This window comes from Salvelinus alpinus, chromosome 4, assembly GCF_045679555.1.
Source record: "Salvelinus alpinus chromosome 4, SLU_Salpinus.1, whole genome shotgun sequence".
In the NCBI taxonomy this organism is placed as follows: Eukaryota; Metazoa; Chordata; class Actinopteri; order Salmoniformes; family Salmonidae; genus Salvelinus; species Salvelinus alpinus.
Genome location: NC_092089.1, coordinates 41,461,223 through 41,480,021, shown reverse-complemented (window position 1 = coordinate 41,480,021; position 18,799 = coordinate 41,461,223). Strand labels below are relative to the sequence as shown.

Sequence of the window (18,799 nt, the reverse complement as noted above, 5' to 3'; positions counted from 1 at the left end):
GTTTTACATGATGGGACTAAAAAGTTAAGAAGCAGTGTCACAAGAAGCAGCTGATAAATCAATGATAGACATGGATTGTGTTGGTGCTAGCTTTTTTCTAGGACAAATGTTTTTTTATTTTTTATTATTATACCTGGATGGTTAAAAGTAGTCTAAAGTGTTACCAAATCAGGAATAAGAATGCTGTATAACACAATTTTATTCATACCTCCAGTTGGAGAGGCAATCCTATCGGAAAATAAGTTCCACAATATGCTACTGCACCACATAACAAACTGGACAGCGACATGGTGTTGAAATGCACATTTCTAGTGTGCCAGTTTTATCGTGTGCTGATGAAGCTTTTAACTTTCGCTATACATTTAACATAATTTTTCTTCAGAAAATGCTCTTTAAGAGGCAAATGTTTTGTATAATCTGGTCCAGCTGTAAAGGATTTACAGTCCGTGTTTTGCAAATGCCTGATGTCAATGAAAATACGTCGACAAGCGCCCCTCTCCCCTTCCTTTTTCATGAAGCCACTCGCGCTCAGCTTTGTTCTACGAGTCTCCATGGCTCCGCCTACTCTTCCAATCGGGATTTTTTCATTGCATCCATTTTTGTGCATTTAAGAAATCTCCAAGAATTATAAACCTGGAGGAAAGCGAGAAAGAGAGAGTGTGGGGCTAGGACTCGAAAGAAAAACAAACAAACAAGGGAAGAGGCGAAGTCTTTATTTCAACATGCGAGCAAACCTATTCTAAAGGATGACCGCGATGGGTTAGACAGGATTTAACATGATTGCAAAATAAAAGGCAAGAGCTCTATTCTATATTTCTCTACAATCCATCCGTGAATGGAGAAGGATAAATGTGTTTGGAATGCTTGTTTCCAGAAGACCGTATATGTTGGTTATAAAACCAAATGGCCTCTGTCCAGCATCTCCAGTGTCTATCTCATAGGTTACTGGACTTGGGGAGTTTGTGTGAGAATTAGGCGATGATTCTGTTGGATATGTGTATTGTGATCCTCACCTATTACTTTCTCTGTATTTATTATGAGCTGTAGCAGCCTGCTATACCAGAACCGCTGAATCCCAATCAGATAACGTTCATGTATTGGGTGGAAATTGAGGCTATATAGAATTCATGTCTGCATCCCTTGTAAAAAGTAGCATTTTGACACATTGTGTCTTATTCTTAAAGCCCAAATATAATGGAATGCGTCAGAATATGTGTGAACAATCCAACCGATATGTCTTGCATTAGGGTAGCCTATGCTAATGGTTATGATTATGAATACAAGAACCACATAGGTGGAATATTGCAGCCTAATATTAGAGTAGCAATCTGATTTTGCAATTTGGAAATGTTCTATTACAATTAAGTCTATCCATTCTATCACTCAATGTTGGTATATTTAAAAAATATATATGTTATTATTACTTTTTAGCAATTGTGTGTAGCGATGTCAGCTCCACTCGGGCCCCGGGGCCCGTGCGCTTCCCCGCCGACTGGAGCCCTGCCCGACCTGCCGGACCTCAGCCACCTCACGGAGGATGAGAGGAAGATCATCCTGGGCGTCATGGACCGACAGAAAAAGGAAGATGAGAAGGAACAGTCAATGCTAAAGTAAGCCATTATGATTCACTATCATTCAAACGTGCGAGAGAGAGAGAGAGAGAGAGTGAAGAAAGAGAGAGAGAGAGAGTCATTGTGGGGACATCGCGCGCTAACTGTCACGTCAGCTCTGCTCGTGCAGTGGGTGCTGGGTTGGGGTAACCCTGTTGTAACTGGTTGTCGCGAGCTGGAGCTGATCACATTGCAAGGTTACGTAGCCTACGTCCTGCACATATTGCCTGTTCTAATGGGCTAATCGTTCTGAGTGGAGAGAATATATGATATTTATTAACATCATTGCCTCTAGAAATAGCGTTTACAATAAAGCAGCATATTGGCTATGCATTTAGTGTGTTCTCCAATAGATGTTCGGATAATATGAGCAGGGAGAAGGATCTTTGAGTCGACTGAATATGCTTCAGTAGCCTATGTCTTTCAACAGTTAGCAATACATTTCAATCCTAGGCTATTAAGCGGCCTTCTCACTCTGTTGGCTTTGGGTTGGGTTAGCAACGGGCGCCATCTTCGCGTCAAATCATACTACTTCCTTTTCAATCACGTACATATTACACAACAACGATTAAACAATGGCGTTTGAAGAAATAATGAGATATATCCTGTATAATGATTTTCAACGTTAGCCTATCTGTCAGACTATACTGCATCAGTGCTATGGAAACGGAAACATTCCCTCTCCTGTGTATGCAGAATCAGATCTCGCTGAGCATTTCAGCACCACGGCGCTGTCCAGTTCTCGGCATAGAGCAGCAGCACAGTTCGATGCCGCTGACGCTCACGCGTGTAGATAGACCATTCAATGATATTCATAGGCTAAGCTTTGTGTGCCAAATTATTGGCATGCTTTTGACAAAGCTTTTAGTGTAATACTAAATATTGAACACAGTTATCTCTATGTTGTCCCTTCCTGCAGATACTGCATTATCCTTATGAAACTTTAACCGTTTCTGTTTACATAGACTGTAACTTTCTTCATTGTTTGTGGAAAAGTCTCAAACGGTCCTCTATTTTACTGTGGTTTTGGGATTATAATAAGACTACTGATTTCTTTTCATCTACTTTCCTCTCCTTAAGTCTATGGAATTTGAATAGATATGAGGAGATATTGTATCACAGGTTGGTTCTGAGGACTTGTGAATCTGCACAGTGGTTCAAGGGTCAACATGCAGGTTTTTCCAAAGAGCATTTTGGATTCCAGATGTCAGGCCTTTTCTTAGTCCCAAATGGCACACTGTTTCCTTTATAATGCATTACTGTACCCTATGGGCCCTGCTCAAAAGTAGTGCACTCTATAGGGAATAGAGTACTATTTGGGATGCACACCTTGTCTGAAGTACCTTCAGAGACTGTGACGTCATGTGTCAGGCTTTTCAGGGGCATTCAAAGCTGATGATTTCCGTCATCGGGTAAATATTAACAGTTGGGTTTGTTCTGATGGGGACTGGGGAGGAAGTCGCCTAGTGGAGCAATACTGTGGTAAATATGACTCACAGACTCCAAGATAACAGCAGGCAGGCCACCTCAGTTTGTGCTGCTGCCTGCGTGTGAATCATCCCTGGCTGTTTTTCCCCATCGCTGAGTGCTTTTTGTATTTCTCTCTCTCTCTCTCTCTCTCTCTCTCTCTCTCTCTCTCTCTCTCTCTCTCTCTCTCTCTCTCTCTCTCTCTCTCTCTCTCTCTCTCTCTCTCTCTGTGTCTCTCTGTGTGTCTCTCTGTCTGTCTCTCTCAGAGAGAGAGAGAGCCAGGGAGAGACAGGGAGAGACAAAGATACAGGGAGAGACAGGGAGAGACAGAGAGAGAGACAGAGAGAGACAGAGAGAGACAGGGAGAGACAGAGAGAGACAGGGAGAGACAGTGAGAGACAGGGAGATACAGAGAGATACAGGGAGAGACAGGGAGAGAGAGAGACAGAAAGAGAGACAGGGAGAGAGACAGAGGGAGACAGGGAGAGACAGAGAGAGACATGGGGAGACAGAGAGAGACATGGAGAGACAGGGAGAGACAGAGAGAGGCAGGGAGACAGAGAGAGAGAGAAAGACAGGGAGAGACAGAGAGAGAGAGACAGGGAGAGACAGAGAGAGACAGCGAGAGACAGGGAGATACAGGGAGAGACAGGGAGAGAGAGAGAGATACAGAGAGATACAGGGAGAGATAGGGAGAGAGAGAGACAGAAAGAGAGACAGGGAGAGAGACAGAGGGAGACAGAGGGAGACAGGGAGAGACAGAGAGAGGCAGGGAGAGACAGAGAGAGACATGGGGAGACAGAGAGAGACATGGAGAGACAGGGAGAGACAGAGAGAGGCAGGGAGACAGAGAGAGAGAGAAAGACAGGGAGAGACAGAGAGAGAGAGACAGGGAGAGACAGAGAGAGACAGCGAGAGACAGGGAGAGACAGTGAGAGACAGGGAGAGACAGGGAGAGAGAGAGAGAGAGAGACAGAAAGAGAGACAGGAACAGACAGAGGGAGACAGAGGGAGAGACAGGGTGAGACAGGGAGAGACAGAGAGCGGCAGGGAGAGGCAGGGAGAGACCGAGAGAGACAGAGAGAGACAGAGGGAGAGACAGGGAGAGAGAGGTAGAATGAGAGACAGAAAGAGAGAGAGATACAGGGAGAGACAGGGAGATACAGTGAGAGAGACAGTGAGAGAGACAGAGAGAGAGACAGGGAGAGAAACAAGGAGAGACAGGGAGAGAGACAGGGAGAGAGACAGAGTGAGAGAGAGACAGGGAGAGACATAGAGAGACAGGGAGAGACAGAGAGAGAGAGACAGGGAGAGACAGGGAGAGAGACAGGGAGAGACAGAGTGAGAGACAGGGCGAGACAGAGAGAGAGACCACTGCACAACAGCAGAACCTGAGATGTCAAAAATATAAAACAATTAGAGAGTGTCATTTCCCCAAATTTGAAACCCTTATTCAAGGTTTCAAAGACATTACATGTCAATACATAGTGACATGAATGGAGGAGAACCCATTGACTTCCCAGAGCCCATGTGTCTGAACCCTCTGTCATTTTTCCTCCATAACAATTAACACAATATTGTTTGTTATTGTTTGAAGGGTGAGTGAGATGTGGTATTTAGAGAAACAGCCACGTACATAATCTTGATATTATTAGATAATGTACCAGTTACACTAAATAGCCAATCAAATGTTCAAGTTGTGGTGCAGGGGTATTCACCTCTGACCCCACGAGGTCCAGAGCCTGCTGGTTTTCTGTTCTGTCCTGATCATTAATTGCACCCACCTGTTGTCCCAGGTCTAAATCATATTAGAGGGGAACAATTAAAAAAAGGAGTGGAACTGGCTTCAATTTGAGTTTGAGGGTTCTAGTGCTTGGTCAATTTTATGCCCCTCTGATATCGATTGGTTGATTCCCCATACTAGCCTCCTATCCTTACAATATACAGTAGCTCAACTTATTCCACTTTTTGTTTCCAATCAGATGTAGTCTCTATAGCAGCCATAATGTGTTCTAGAGCTCTGATTTGTTCAGAGAAACATCCATACATGTACTGTGAGTTTAGTTAAAGAACAGCACCAATACTAGGTGATGTGATGCAATATGGAAGGATTAAAGGCAGTGCACACTATTCCAATTAACCAAGCATCCATCACTCCAGGTCCACTGGCACTTCAAACAGACTGTAGCCAGCTAGCTGTATGTCTGCTGCAGCAGCCGGTCAGCTCCCCATGCTTCACTGAACCTCTGACTGTTACAGTAATGACAGATCCGGGACCCCTCCTCACCCAAACACCCTGGGATGCAGAGGCCCAGGGCCACAGGGAGGATCCACAGATCCGCAGCCCAGGATGAGCGGCCCTGGTTGGGGTAACCCCAGAAGGCCCAGAGGAGACCTGGGGGTCCACTTCTTCCAGAGAGTGACCTGGTGCCCCATGGTGCCCCACGGCGGAGGAGACCCTGTCTCTGCAGCCACTCCCCCCTCCTGCAGTCCTTGTCTTGTAGGCTGACTCATTATCCGTGTCCCAGTGCTCACCAGGGGCCTCCACTGACAGCCCTAATTACAGCAGCTGCCTCGTGTGAGAGACTCCCACCGAGATAGTGCTATTCTGGGTCTAAGACGTCTGCCACCGTGGCCCTGTCCGGGTCCTACACCCCCTGCTCCATCTTGTCTAAAGAGCAGGGCAATAGAGGATGCCCCGGTCCCCACCCCCTCTGTATGTACTGTATTTTACTCCAGAGGGACTTTACTCCAGAGGGACATGTACCCTGTCTGTCCAGAGTTGTTAATGATTAATGAATGCCAGTATGTTGACCATAATGATAGTCTTCTAAGACTAGCCTAGACATCCTGCATGACTCAACCTTTTACCTCTCTTGCTCCTGCTTCTCTACATACTCCTCATGTTACTAGGAAGATTTCCCATCAACACACAGGACCTGAGAATTCTATGGGTCAGTAAAGTTACAACTCGATGTGAGGAAAAAGAATGCTGGCTAAACCCTGTACTTCCTTACAAATTGTTTGTGTGTGTGTGTACGTGTGTGTGTGTGTGGTAGGTAAAGGGGGTGAGGGTGGAGGTGGAGGGCTTAGGAAGAGGTTTGACTAAGAATTGGCTTTCTTGGGGTGTCCCGAGTGGAGCAGTGGTCTAAGGCAGTGCTAGCTGTGCCACTAGAGATCCTGGTTTGAGTCCAGGCTCTGTCTCAGCCGGGCGCGACTGGAAGACCCATGGGGCGACGCACAATTGGCCCAGCGTCGTCCGGGTTAGGGGAGGGTTTGGCCCAGCGTCGTCCGGGTTAGGGGAGGGTTTGGCCCAGCGTCGTCCGGGTTAGGGGAGGGTTTGGCCCAGCGTCGTCCGGGTTAGGGGAGGGTTTGGCCCAGCGTCGTCCGGGTTAGGGGAGGGTTTGGCCCAGCGTCGTCCGGGTTAGGGGAGGGTTTGGCCCAGCGTCGTCCGGGTTAGGGGAGGGTTTGGCCGGCAGGGATGTTCTTGTCCCATCGCACACAAGAGTCTCCTGTGGCGGGCCGGGCGCAGTGCACGCTGACACGGTTACCAGGTCTACAGTGTTTCCTCCGACACATTGGTGCGGCTGGCTTCCGGGTTGGATGGGCATTGTGTCAAGAAGCAGTGTGGCTTGGTTGGGTTGTGTTTCGGAGAACGCATGGCTCTCAACCTTCGCCTCTCCTGAGTCCGTACGGGAGTTGCAGCGATGAGACAAGACTGTAACTACTAATTGGATACCACGAAATTGGGGATACATTATAATTTTTTTTAAATAATTGTCTTTCTTTTCACTCACAATTTTAGCATAGCAATGTCATTGATTTCCCCAGCCCAGTCCATTCATCTCATAGAGGCAGAGAGCAGCATTGTGGGCAATGGAGTCCCCAGAGGGCATGAGCTCACAGCTCCAGGAACCAGAGGAGGCTCCTCCCCTTGCTGTACAGCAGAAACCTGTGGTTGTAGTGGTTGTGTAGTAGTTATGTAATTGTTATGTAGTGGTTGTATAGTAATTTAGGACAGCAGCAACCTATGGTTGTGTACAGCAGATACCTATATGGTTGTGTAGTGATTGTGTAGTGATTATGCTGTGGTTGTGTAGTGGTTGTGTACAGCAGAGACCTATTTGGTTGTGTAGTGATTGTGTAGTGATTATGCTGTGGTTGTGTAGTGGTTGTGTACAGCAGATACCTATATGGTTGTGTAGTGATTGTGTAGTGATTATGCTGTGGTTGTGTAGTGGTTGTGTACAGCAGAGACCTATATGGTTGTGTAGTGGTTGTGTACAGCAGAGACCTATATGGTTGTGTTGTGATTGTGTAGTGGTTGTGTACAGCAGAGACCTATATGGTTGTGTTGTGATTGTGTAGTGGTTGTGTACAGCAGAGACCTATATGGTTGTGTTGTGGTTGTGTAGTGGTTGTGTACAGCAGAGACCTATATGGTTGTGTTGTGATTGTGTAGTGGTTGTGTACAGCAGAGACCTATGTGGTTGTGTAGTGGTTGTGTAGTGGTTGTGTACAGCAGAGACCTATATGGTTGTATTGTGGTTGTGTAGTGGTTGTGTACAGCAGAGACCTATATGGTTGTGTTGTGGTTGTGTACAGCAGAGACCTGTATGGTTGTGTAGTGGTTGTGTACAGCAGAGACCTGTATGGTTGTGTAGTGGTTGTGTACAGCAAAGGCCTATATGGTTGTGTTGTGGTTGTGTAGTGGTTGTGTACAGCAGAGATCTATATGGTTGTGTTGTGGTTGTGTACAGCAGAGACCTATATGGTTGTGTTGTGGTTGTGTAGTGGTTGTGTACAGCAGAGACCTATATGGTTGTGTAGTGGTTGTGTAGTGGTTGTGTACAGCAGAGACCTATATGGTTGTGTAGTGGTTGTGTACAGCAGAGACCTATATGGTTGTATTGTGGTTGTGTAGTGGTTGTGTACAGCAGAGACCTATATGGTTGTGTTGTGGTTGTGTACAGCAGAGACCTGTATGGTTGTGTAGTGGTTGTGTAGTGGTTGTGTACAGCAGAGGCCTATATGGTTGTGTTGTGTAGTGGTTGTGTACAGCAGAGACCTATATGGTTGTGTTGTGGTTGTGTAGTGGTTGTGTACAGCAGAGACCTATATGGTTGTGTTGTGGTTGTGTAGTGGTTGTGTACAGCAGAGACCTATATGGTTGTGTAGTGGTTGTGTACAGCAGAGACCTGTATGGTTGTGTTGTGGTTGTGTAGTGGTTGTGTACAGCAGAGACCTATATGGTTGTGTAGTGGTTGTGTACAGCAGAGACCTATATGGTTGTGTAGTGGTTGTGTACAGCAGAGACCTATATGGTTGTGTAGTGGTTGTGTACAGCAGAGACCTATATGGTTGTGTTGTGGTTGTGTAGTGGTTGTGTACAGCAGAGACCTATATGGTTGTGTAGTGGTTGTGTACAGCAGAGACCTATATGGTTGTGTAGTGGTTGTGTACAGCAGAGACCTGTATGGTTGTGTTGTGGTTGTGTAGTGGTTGTGTACAGCAGAGACCTATATGGTTGTGTAGTGGTTGTGTTCTTTTACAGCAGAGACCTATAAGGTTGTGTTGTGGTTGTGTACAGCAGAGACCTATATGGTTGTGTAGTGGTTGTGTACAGCAGAGACATATATGGTTGTGTAGTGGTTGTGTACAGCAGAGACCTATATGGTTGTGTTGTGGTTGTGTAGTGGTTGTGTACAGCAGAGACCTATATGGTTGTGTAGTGGTTGTGTAGTGGTTGTGTACAGCAGAGACCTATATGGTTGTGTAGTGGTTGTGTAGTGGTTGTGTACAGCAGAGACCTATATGGTTGTGTAGTGGTTGTGTACAGCAGAGACCTATATGGTTGTGTACAGCAGAGACCTGTATGGTTGTGTTGTGGTTGTGTAGTGGTTGAGTACAGCAGAGACCTATATGGTTGTGTAGTGGTTGTGTACAGCAGAGACCTATATGGTTGTGTAGTGGTTGTGTACAGCAGAGACCTATATGGTTGTGTAGTGGTTGTGTACAGCAGAGACCTATATGGTTGTGTAGTGGTTGTGTACAGCAGAGACCTGTATGGTTGTGTTGTGGTTGTGTAGTGGTTGTGTACAGCAGAGACCTATATGGTTGTGTAGTGGTTGTGTACAGCAGAGACCTATATGGTTGTGTAGTGGTTGTGTACAGCAGAGACCTATATGGTTGTGTTGTGGTTGTGTAGTGGTTGTGTACAGCAGAGACCTATATGGTTGTGTTGCTCCAAAGCATCCCACTGGACGATGTAGACACGCTCTCTCTCTCTCTTTACCATGCGAAGAGCAGTCTCCCATCAGCACAGTCTCACATCCCCCACCACACCCCCAGGGGAGGGAGAGAAAGAGAAAGGGGGTGTGGAAATAGAGAGAGAGAGAAAGAGGGGGTTGAAATAGAGAGAGGGGGGATAGATAGAGAGAGAGAGCGGAGAGGGGAGTTTGGGGGGGTGCTTGACTCTGTAAAGCAGAATGCACGCCAAATGAATACAGAATGTTAATTAAAGGAACAATGTGTTTTTGTGAGGCTAGGATTGTGATAGGCTGGAGTCTGGTTAGAGTTAGACCGAACATGGCAATGTGGTTTGTCATAACCAGTTAATATTTCCACTTATCTCTCCCACTACATTTTATTCTGTCTCAGTCTGAACTGCCATTCTCTTTGGCACTCACTGTCTCTCTCCATCCCTTTACTGCCACTTTGCTTCAGAGTATCTGTTGAATTTGAAACCTTTCCTAACACACTGAAAGGAAACTTTGAAGTTACATTCACGGTACATGTCTCTTTAGATCTGATACAGCCCTTATTGGGATAATGCAGTTCAGTTATAGGTCACACATATAAGGTGTACTGAGAAGTGTTATAGTCTGTGTTGTTCTGTGAACTAGCTACATTGTAGTCATTTAACAGATGCTCTAATCCAGAGCAATTTACAAGAGCAATTAGGGTTAAGTGCCTTGTTCAAGAGCACATCTAAAGATTTGTCACCTAGTCATCCCGGGGATTCAAACCAGCAACCTTTCAGTTACCGGCCCAACACTCTTAACCATTAGGCTACCTGCTAGCTTACTTAGTGTCAGTAGCAGGGGGAGTGAAGCATTGACGTGGGAGATGGTAACAGCTGAAACCATTGGTTGAATAGTGGGTGTGTATTGGTTATGTAGTGGTTGTGTACAGTAGAGACCTATGGTTGTGTTGTGGTTGGGTAGTGGTTTCTGTTGTATGAGAGGTGAAACGGCCTGCGTTCTGTGAGCTAGCTGGCTGAATGTCAGTAACTGGCTGAGGGAGAGAGAGAGCAGCTCTGTACTGATGTATGAGAGGGTATCTGGTGCCTGTTCTGCTGCTGATATGACAGGAACAGGACGTCAGACCCATTCACAGAGAAACCACTCTCGTCATCTCTGGGACAGGAGGAGCCCATTGTCTCCCAAAGCTTTGTTCTTTATTAAACACATAGATCTGCGTTAGTCACCGGTGCCCATATGCACATATTCACTTCCGTTCCATTCTATCCCATGAAGTTTCTACTTATTCTCCCCTCTCTTCGGATTGTCAGTTGAGTTGCCCTTGTTGATTAAGTATGAAAACATGTGATGGAAATGTACGTTTCTCACCGAGACGCTTTAAGCACATTTGCAGAGCACAGTGTTTACAGTGTACAGTAACAGAGAGTATTCCTAGTAGGGACAGTAGTAGAGTATAAAGTATTGTAGTGTAGGGATGTAGTGTGCTGCCCAAGCAGAGCACAGGGTTTACAGTGTACAGTAACGGAGAGTATTCCTAGTAGGGACAGTAGTAGAGTATAAAGTATTGTAGTGTAGGGATGTAGTGTGCTGCCCAGGCAGAGCACAGTGTTTACAGTGTACAGTAACGGAGAGTATTCCTAGTAGGGACAGTAGTAGAGTATAAAGTATTGTAGTGTAGGGATGTAGTGTGCTGCCCAGGTAGAGCACAGTGTTTACAGTGTACAGTAACAGAGAGTATTCCTAGTAGGGACAGTAGTAGAGTATAAAGTATTGTAGTGTAGGGATGTAGTGTGCTGCCCAGGCAGAGCACAGTGTTTACAGTGTACAGTAACAGAGAGTATTTCTAGTAGGGACAGTAGTAGAGTATAAAGTATTGTAGTGTAGGGATGTAGTGTGCTGCCCAGGCAGAGCACAGTGTTTACAGTGTACAGTAACATAGAGTATTCCTAGTAGGGACAGTAGTAGAGTATAAAGTATTGTAGTGTAGGGATGTAGTGTGCTGCCCAGGCAGAGCACAGTGTTAAGTACAGTACAGTACTAGTAGGGACGAGTAGAGAAGGTAGTGTACAGCAGGTACAGTAGGGACAGTAGTAGAGTATAAAGTATTGTAGTGTAGGGATGTAGTGTGCTGCCCAGGCAGAGCACAGTGTTTACAGTGTACAGTAACAGAGAGTATTTCTAGTAGGGACAGTAGTAGCAGTATAAAGTATTGTAGTGTAGGGATGTAGTGTGCTGCCCAGGTAGAGCACAGGGTTTACAGTGTACAGTAACAGAGAGTATTCCTAGTAGGGACAGTAGTAGAGTATAAAGTATTGTAGTGTAGGGATGTAGTGTGCTGCCCAGGCAGAGCACAGTGTTTACAGTGTACAGTAACATAGAGTATTCCTAGTAGGGACAGTAGTAGCAGTATAAAGTATTGTAGTGTAGGGATGTAGTGTGCTGCCCAGGCAGAGCACAGTGTTTACAGTGTACAGTAACAGAGAGTATTTCTAGTAGGGACAGTAGTAGCAGTATAAAGTATTGTAGTGTAGGGATGTAGTGTGCTGCCCAGGCAGAGCACAGTGTTTACAGTATACAGTAACAGAGAGTATTCCTAGTAGGGACAGTAGTAGAGTATAAAGTATTGTAGTGTAAGGATGTAGTGTGCTGCCCAGGCAGAGCACAGTGTTTACAGTGTACAGTAACAGAGAGTATTCCTAGTAGGGACAGTAGTAGAGTATAAAGTATTGTAGTGTAGGGATGTAGTGTGCTGCCCAGGTAGAGCACAGGGTTTACAGTGTACAGTAACATAGAGTATTTCTAGTAGGGACAGTAGTAGAGTATAAAGTATTGTAGTGTAGGGATGTAGTGTGCTGCCCAGGTAGAGCACAGGGTTTACAGTGTACAGTAACATAGAGTATTTCTAGTAGGGACAGTAGTAGAGTATAAAGTATTGTAGTGTAGGGATGTAGTGTGCTGCCCAGGCAGAGCACACAGCTCCTGGCGTAACACTGTTACATAAGCCTCTGACAGAGAGCATGCTGGGAAAAGGCAGCCTGGGCTGCCGGAAAGCAGGCTGTCAGCACTACTGAGGAGGGTCTGGGGAAACCAGAGAGAGAGAGGCGGGAGACCAGAGAGAGGGAGACAGAGAGGGAGACAGACAGAGAGAGAGTTCATAGAGGGAGACAGAGAGGGAGACAGACAGAGGGAGAGAGAGTTCAGAGAGAGAGACCAGAGAGAAAGAGAGAGAGATGGCGAGAAAGATGGAAAGGTTGCGGAAGAGGGAGAGAGAAAGAGGGGGAGGGTGCGATACAGAGAGAAAGACAAGACAGAGAAAAATAGAGAAAAGGAGAGAGTGAAAGAGAAAGAAAGAGGGAGTGAAAGAGAAAGGGAGGTACTGTTCATCACTTTTTTGACCCAATGGAACCAAGCAGCTGAGGAGAGAATACAGTTAATGCTTGATGGAATAGCATCTACAAGCATGGATATAAACCTGGGCCTATTAATCTGGGCCTGTAGCTTGTAGTTTTCAGTCATAGATGACGCTAGTTCCTTGCAAACAATTATTTCTTTATTGGGGGTTCTTTTTCTGCAGCATGAGCTTGAGGCTTTTCAGCCATGAACTGTAGCTTCTACTCAGTACACCCGACTCTGATCAACTGTTCCAAGGTCCTCCTAACTATAGTTTTTAAAGGTAGTGTGAAGGTGGTGGGGATACTCCTGTATTATTCCAGAATGTTCTGTCATTGTAGATATCCAGAGTCAGAGAATCCTGTTTCATTTTTCTCTGTGGTGAAACTCCCTCAGGCCTCGTTTTATGATTTCTGAACTCCAAAAGGTTAGGGAAAAGGCATCTGTTCTGCACAACAAGAACACCTTGAGTTGGTGTGTGTGTGCGTGCGTGCACATATGTGTGTGTGCGCAAATGCGTGAGTGTGTGGCAACAGTTCATGGCAACAGTTCATGTAGCTGTTGGCACAAAAAGAGAGAGTGAGGACCTTCATGCTGTTAGCAGGACGATTTATAGAAGGGACAGATTCACATCTCTCCAGTGGCAGGCCAGGTAGGCAGGCAGAAAAACTGTCCCAGACAAATTGTACAAACACATGTCTATATTATAGCAGACGGGGGAAGGTGTTTCTGGCGACTGCAAATAGACTGTCAGACAGATAGAAGACAGGACCATGCCAGGACACTACTAGGGGAGTCTCAGTAGGAGGTGGTTGGAAAACAGAGAGCGAGGGGGCTAAGAGAGAAAGGGGGGGGGGGGGGGGGGCTGGGGTGAATCAGCTGTTTGAGTCATGGTCCCCATCAGGCCAGGCTAGGGTCCATAGCTCTGGAAAGTAGGGGTGCTGAGGTTGCTGCTGCACCACTTGAAAAAAATATATACAGTACCAGTCAAAAGTATGGACACATTCTTGGCATTCTCTCAACCAGCTTCATGAAGAATGCTTTTCCAACAGTCTTGAAGGACTTCCCACATATGCTGAGCACTTGTTGGCTGCTTTTCCTTCACTCTGCGGTCCAACTCATCCCAAACCATCTCAATTGGGTTGAGGTCGGGTGATTTGTGGAGGCCAGGTCATCTGATGCAGCTCTCCATCACTCTACTTCTTGGTCAAATAGCCCTTACACAGCCTGGAGGTGGGTTTTGGGACATTATCCTGTTGAAAAACAAATGATAGTCCCACTAGGCGCAAACCAGATGGGATGGCGAATCGCTGCAGAATGGTGTGGTAGCCATACTGGTTAAGTGTGCCTTGAATTCGAAATATATCAAACACCCCCAGCAAAGCACCAGCAACGACTTGGTCTTTTACCAATTAGGGCTGTCTTCTGTATACCACCCCTACCTTGTCACAACACAACTGATTGGCTCAAACGCATTAAGAAGGAAAGAAATTCCACAAATTAACTTTCAATTAAAAAGGCACACCTGTTAATTAAAATGCATTCCAGTTGACTACCTCATGAAGCTGGTTGAGAGAATGTCAAGAATGTGAAAAGCTGTCATCAAGGCAAAAGGTGGCTACTTTGAAGAATCTCAAATATAAAATATTTGTATATTTGTTTAACACTTTCTTGGTTACTACATGATTCCATATGTGTTATTTCATAGTTTTGATGTCTTCACTATTATTCTACAATGTAGAAAATAGTACAAATAAAGAAAAACCCTTGAACGAGTAGGTGTGTCCAAACTTTTGACTGGTACTGTATATATACATTTTTTAAGCACTAGGCCTTTACTTTTGTAGTATTAGCGGGCCAATATAGATGTCTGTAGCACGGGAAAACATTTTTCTTACCACATCTCTTGTAGTTGTATAAATAAGAACAGTATCTTGCAGGATTCAATATTTGGAATTGTATTAGTTGTTGCCCTTTCCCTTTCTCTGCGATTGTCATTCTTAAAAAAAAAAACTTTTACCCCTTTTTTCATGATAGCCAATTGGTAGTTACAGTCTTGTCCCATTGCTGCAACTCACCTACGGACTCGGGAGAGGCGAAGCTCGAGAGCCATGCGTCCTCCGAAACACGACCCTGCCTAGCCGCACTGATTGATTAACCCGGAAGCCAGCCACACCAATGTGTTGGAGGAAACACAGTCCAGCTGGCGACCGTAGTCAGCTTGCAAGCACCCAGCCCACCACAATGAGTTGCTAAAGCACAATGGGACAAGGAAATCCCGGCCGGCCAAACCAGGACGACGCTGGGCCAATTGTGCACCGCCTCATGGGTCTCCCGGTCACGGCCCGGGATCGAACCCGTGTCTGTCGTGACACCTCAAGCACTGCGATGCAGTTCCTTAGACTGCTGCGGCACTCAGGATGCGCAATTGTCATTCTAATGGAATCCAGAAAGAACAAAACCCTTTCCTCAGTGTCACGCCCTGACCTGAGATATCTCTGTTTTCTTTATATTTTGGTTAGGTCAGGGTGTGACTAGGGTGGATTACGCTAGTTTTTGTATTGTCTAGGGGTTTTTGTATTGTCTAGGGTTTTTGTATGTCTAGGGTTTTGTAGGTCTAGGTATTTGTATGTTTATGGTGGCCTGATATGGTTCCCAATCAGAGGCAGCTGTTTATCGTTGTCTCTGATTGGGGATCATATTTAGGTAGCCATTTCCCCTTTGGTGTTTGTGGGTTCTTATTCTATGTTTAGTTGCCTGTCTGCACTATTCATATAGCTTCACATTTTGTTTGTTTTGTTAGTTTGTTCAGTGTTCTTTCTTTAATAAAAGAAGAATGTACGCATACCACGCTGCACCTTGGTTCGATCGATATGACGAACGTGACAACAGTCATTTACATCAAAAGGTGCAAAGTTATGGGCAAAGACACAAAACATCAACATCAAATTAAATATTTTTCTTGATCAAATAACATGGAAAACAACCACATTTTTTGCAGTATAAATTTACCATCCTTACAAACCACTTAATCTAAATGTACATTACTGTATTGTACATACAGTGGCAATAAAAAGTATGTGAACTCAGTATAGACAACAGACAAACTCAGTGTGCTTAAACTAATAACACACAAATTATTATATTTTTCTTGTCTATATTGAATACTTCATTTAAACATTCACAGTGTAGGTTTGGAAAAGTATGTGAACCGTTAGGATAATAACTTCTCCAAAAGATAATTGGAGTCAGTAGTCAACTAACCTGGAGTCGAATCAATGAGACGAGATTGGAGATTTTGGTTAGATCTGCCCTGCCCCATAAAAAACATTCAACATTTTTTGAAGTTTGCTTTTCACAAGAAGCATTGCCTGTTTGTGAAACATGCCTCGAACAAAAGAGATCTCAGAAGACCTACGATTAAGAATTGTTGCCTTGCGTAAAGCTGGAAAGGGTTACAAAAGTATCTGTAAAAGAAAGTCCACGGTAAGACAAATGTCTATAAATGGAGAAAGTTCAGCACTGTTGCTACTCTCCCTAGGAGTGGCCATCCTGCAAAGATCACTGCAAGAGCACAGTTCAGAATGCTGAATGAGGTTAAGAAGAATCCTTGAGTCTCAGCTAAAGACTTACAGAAAACTCTGGAAGATGCAAATATCTCTGTTGACGAGTCTACAGTACGTAAAACACTAAACAAAAATGGTGTTCATGTGAGGACACCACAGGAGAAGCCACTGCTGTCCCAAAAAAACATTGCTGCACGTTAGAAGTTCGCAAAAGAGCACCTGGATGTTCCACTGCGCTACTGGCAAAATATTCTGTGGACAGATTAAACTAAAGTTGAGTTGTTCTGAAGGAACACAACACTGGAGAAAAAAAGGCACAGCACACCAACATCAAAACCTCATCCCAACTGTAAACTATTCCCAAGTTTATCAAGACATTTTGCAGGAGAATGTAAGGCTATCTATCTGCCAATTGAAGCTCAACAGAAGTTGGGTGATGCAACAGGACAACATCCCAAAAGACAGAGGTAAATCAACAACAGAATGGCTTGAACAAAAGAAAATATGTATTCTGGAGTGGCCCAGTCAGTCCTGACCTTAACCCGATTGAGACGCTGTGGCATGATCTCAAGAGAGTGGTTCACACCAGACATCCCAATAATATTGTGGAACTGAAACAGTTTAGTAAAGAGGAATGGACCAAAATTCCTCCTGACCGTTGTGCAGGTCTGATCCGCAACTACAGAAAACGTTTGGTTGAGGTTATTGCTGCCAAAGGAGGGTCAACCGGTTATTAAATCCAAGGGTTCACATACTTTTTCTAACCTGCACTGTGAATGTTTACACAGTGTGTTCAATAAAGACATGAACAATTATAATTGTTTGTGTTATTAGTTTAAGCAGACTGTGTTTGTCCATTGTTGTGACTTAGATGAAGATCAGATCAAATTTCATGACCAATTTATACTGAAATCCAGGTAATTCTAAAGGGTTCACATACTTTTCCTTCCCACTGTTTGCTGGTCACCTAAGTTTGTACCTGTAGACTTTCCATCACCATGAATGAAAACAATGACCAATACAGTAAATGAGTACATTGAGACGTCAAGTGGTTTGTAGTGATGTGATGACGTGGCTCAGTTGGTAGAGCATGGTGCTGCAATGCTTTGGTTGTGGGTTTGATTCCCACGGGGGACCAGTATGGGAATGTTTGCACTCACTACTGTAAGTTGCTCTGGATAAGAGATGGCTATGAAAAAGGAATGAATAGACAGTTTCTGTTTCCACATAGAAAGTTGCATTTGCAAAGTATTTCAACAAACTGGAAAACATATCAAACAAGTATTTTTATATGCCATAAGTATTATCAGATTAACTGTACAGATAATTATCAGACTCAAGTTACAAATGCTGGTAAACACTCAAATATATTTAGTTTAAACCAATATAGACGTCTTCAGCGTAGGCAATTGTATTTTTCTGCACCCCCCCAGCAAAAAAGTGCATACCCCCACGCCCAAACTACTTCCCGCGGCTATGCTAGGATCTCCATGTTAACATGGCCCACCAGGCCAGGCTAGGTTCTCCATGTTAACATGGCCCACCAGGCCAGGCTAGGATCTCCATGTTAACACGGCACATCAGGTCAGGCTAGGATCTCCATGTTAACATGACCCATCAGGCCAGGCTAGGATCTCCATGTTAACATGGCCCATCAGGCCAGGCTAGGGTCTCCATGTTAACATGACCCATCAGGCCAGGCTAGGGTCTCCATGTTAACATGGCCCATCAGGCCAGGCCAGGGTCTCCATGTTAACATGACCCATCAGGCCAGGCTAGGTTCTCCATGTTAACATGGCCCACCAGGCCAGGCTAGGATCTCCATGTTAACATGGCCCATCAAGCCAGGCTAGGATCTCCATGTTAACATGGCCCATCAGGCCAGGCTAGGGTCTCCATGATAACATGACCCATCAGGCCAGGCTAGGATCTCCATGTTAACATGACCCATCAGGCCAGGCTAGGATCTCCATGTTAACATGACCCATCAGGCCAGGCTAGGGTCTCCATGTTAACATGACACTGACAAATGGCCCTTTCCACTGGCCTCAGGCTTAACACGCTTCATATCACATGTCAATACAATGGAACTGGAAGGGACTGACACCATGGGACCTATTTGTAATGGTTTGACCAGACTGAAGAGAGTAAAAGGTGTATGATAGAACTGTGATAGAACTGTGATTGAGCTGTGATAGAGCTGTGATAGAGCTGTGATATAACTGTGATAGAGCTGTGATATAACTGTGATATAACTGTGATATAACTGTGATAGAACTGTGATAGAGCTGTGATAGAACTGTGATAGAACTGTGATAGAACTGTGATATAACTGTGATATAACTGTGATAGAACTGTGATAGAGCTGTGATATAACTGTGATAGAACTGTGATAGAGCTGTGATAGAGCTGTGATAGAACTGTGATAGAGCTGTGATAGAACTGTGATAGAGCTGGGATAGAACTGTGATAGAGCTGTGATAGAGCTGTGATAGAACTGTGA

At 44.9% G+C, this 18,799-nt stretch overlaps 1 protein-coding gene across 6 annotated transcripts in view; it reads left to right on the top strand.

Moving 5' to 3' along the window:
- The first annotated feature begins 550 nt into the window (after positions 1 to 550).
- LOC139573661 (regulating synaptic membrane exocytosis protein 2-like) overlaps positions 551 to 18,799 on the top strand; it is a 213,728-nt gene continuing 195,479 nt past the window's right edge. For 3 of the 6 annotated variants that reach the window (XM_071397367.1, XM_071397365.1, XM_071397364.1), the window contains exons 1-2: positions 553 to 794; positions 1,432 to 1,610. In XM_071397367.1, the coding sequence (XP_071253468.1) occupies positions 1,447 to 1,610 (164 nt within the window). In that variant the 5' untranslated portion in view covers positions 553 to 794; positions 1,432 to 1,446. Of the gene's footprint in view, positions 795 to 1,431; positions 1,611 to 18,799 lie in introns of all 6 variants that reach the window. The other 3 variants (XM_071397362.1, XM_071397363.1, XM_071397372.1) reach the window with 2 other exon arrangements.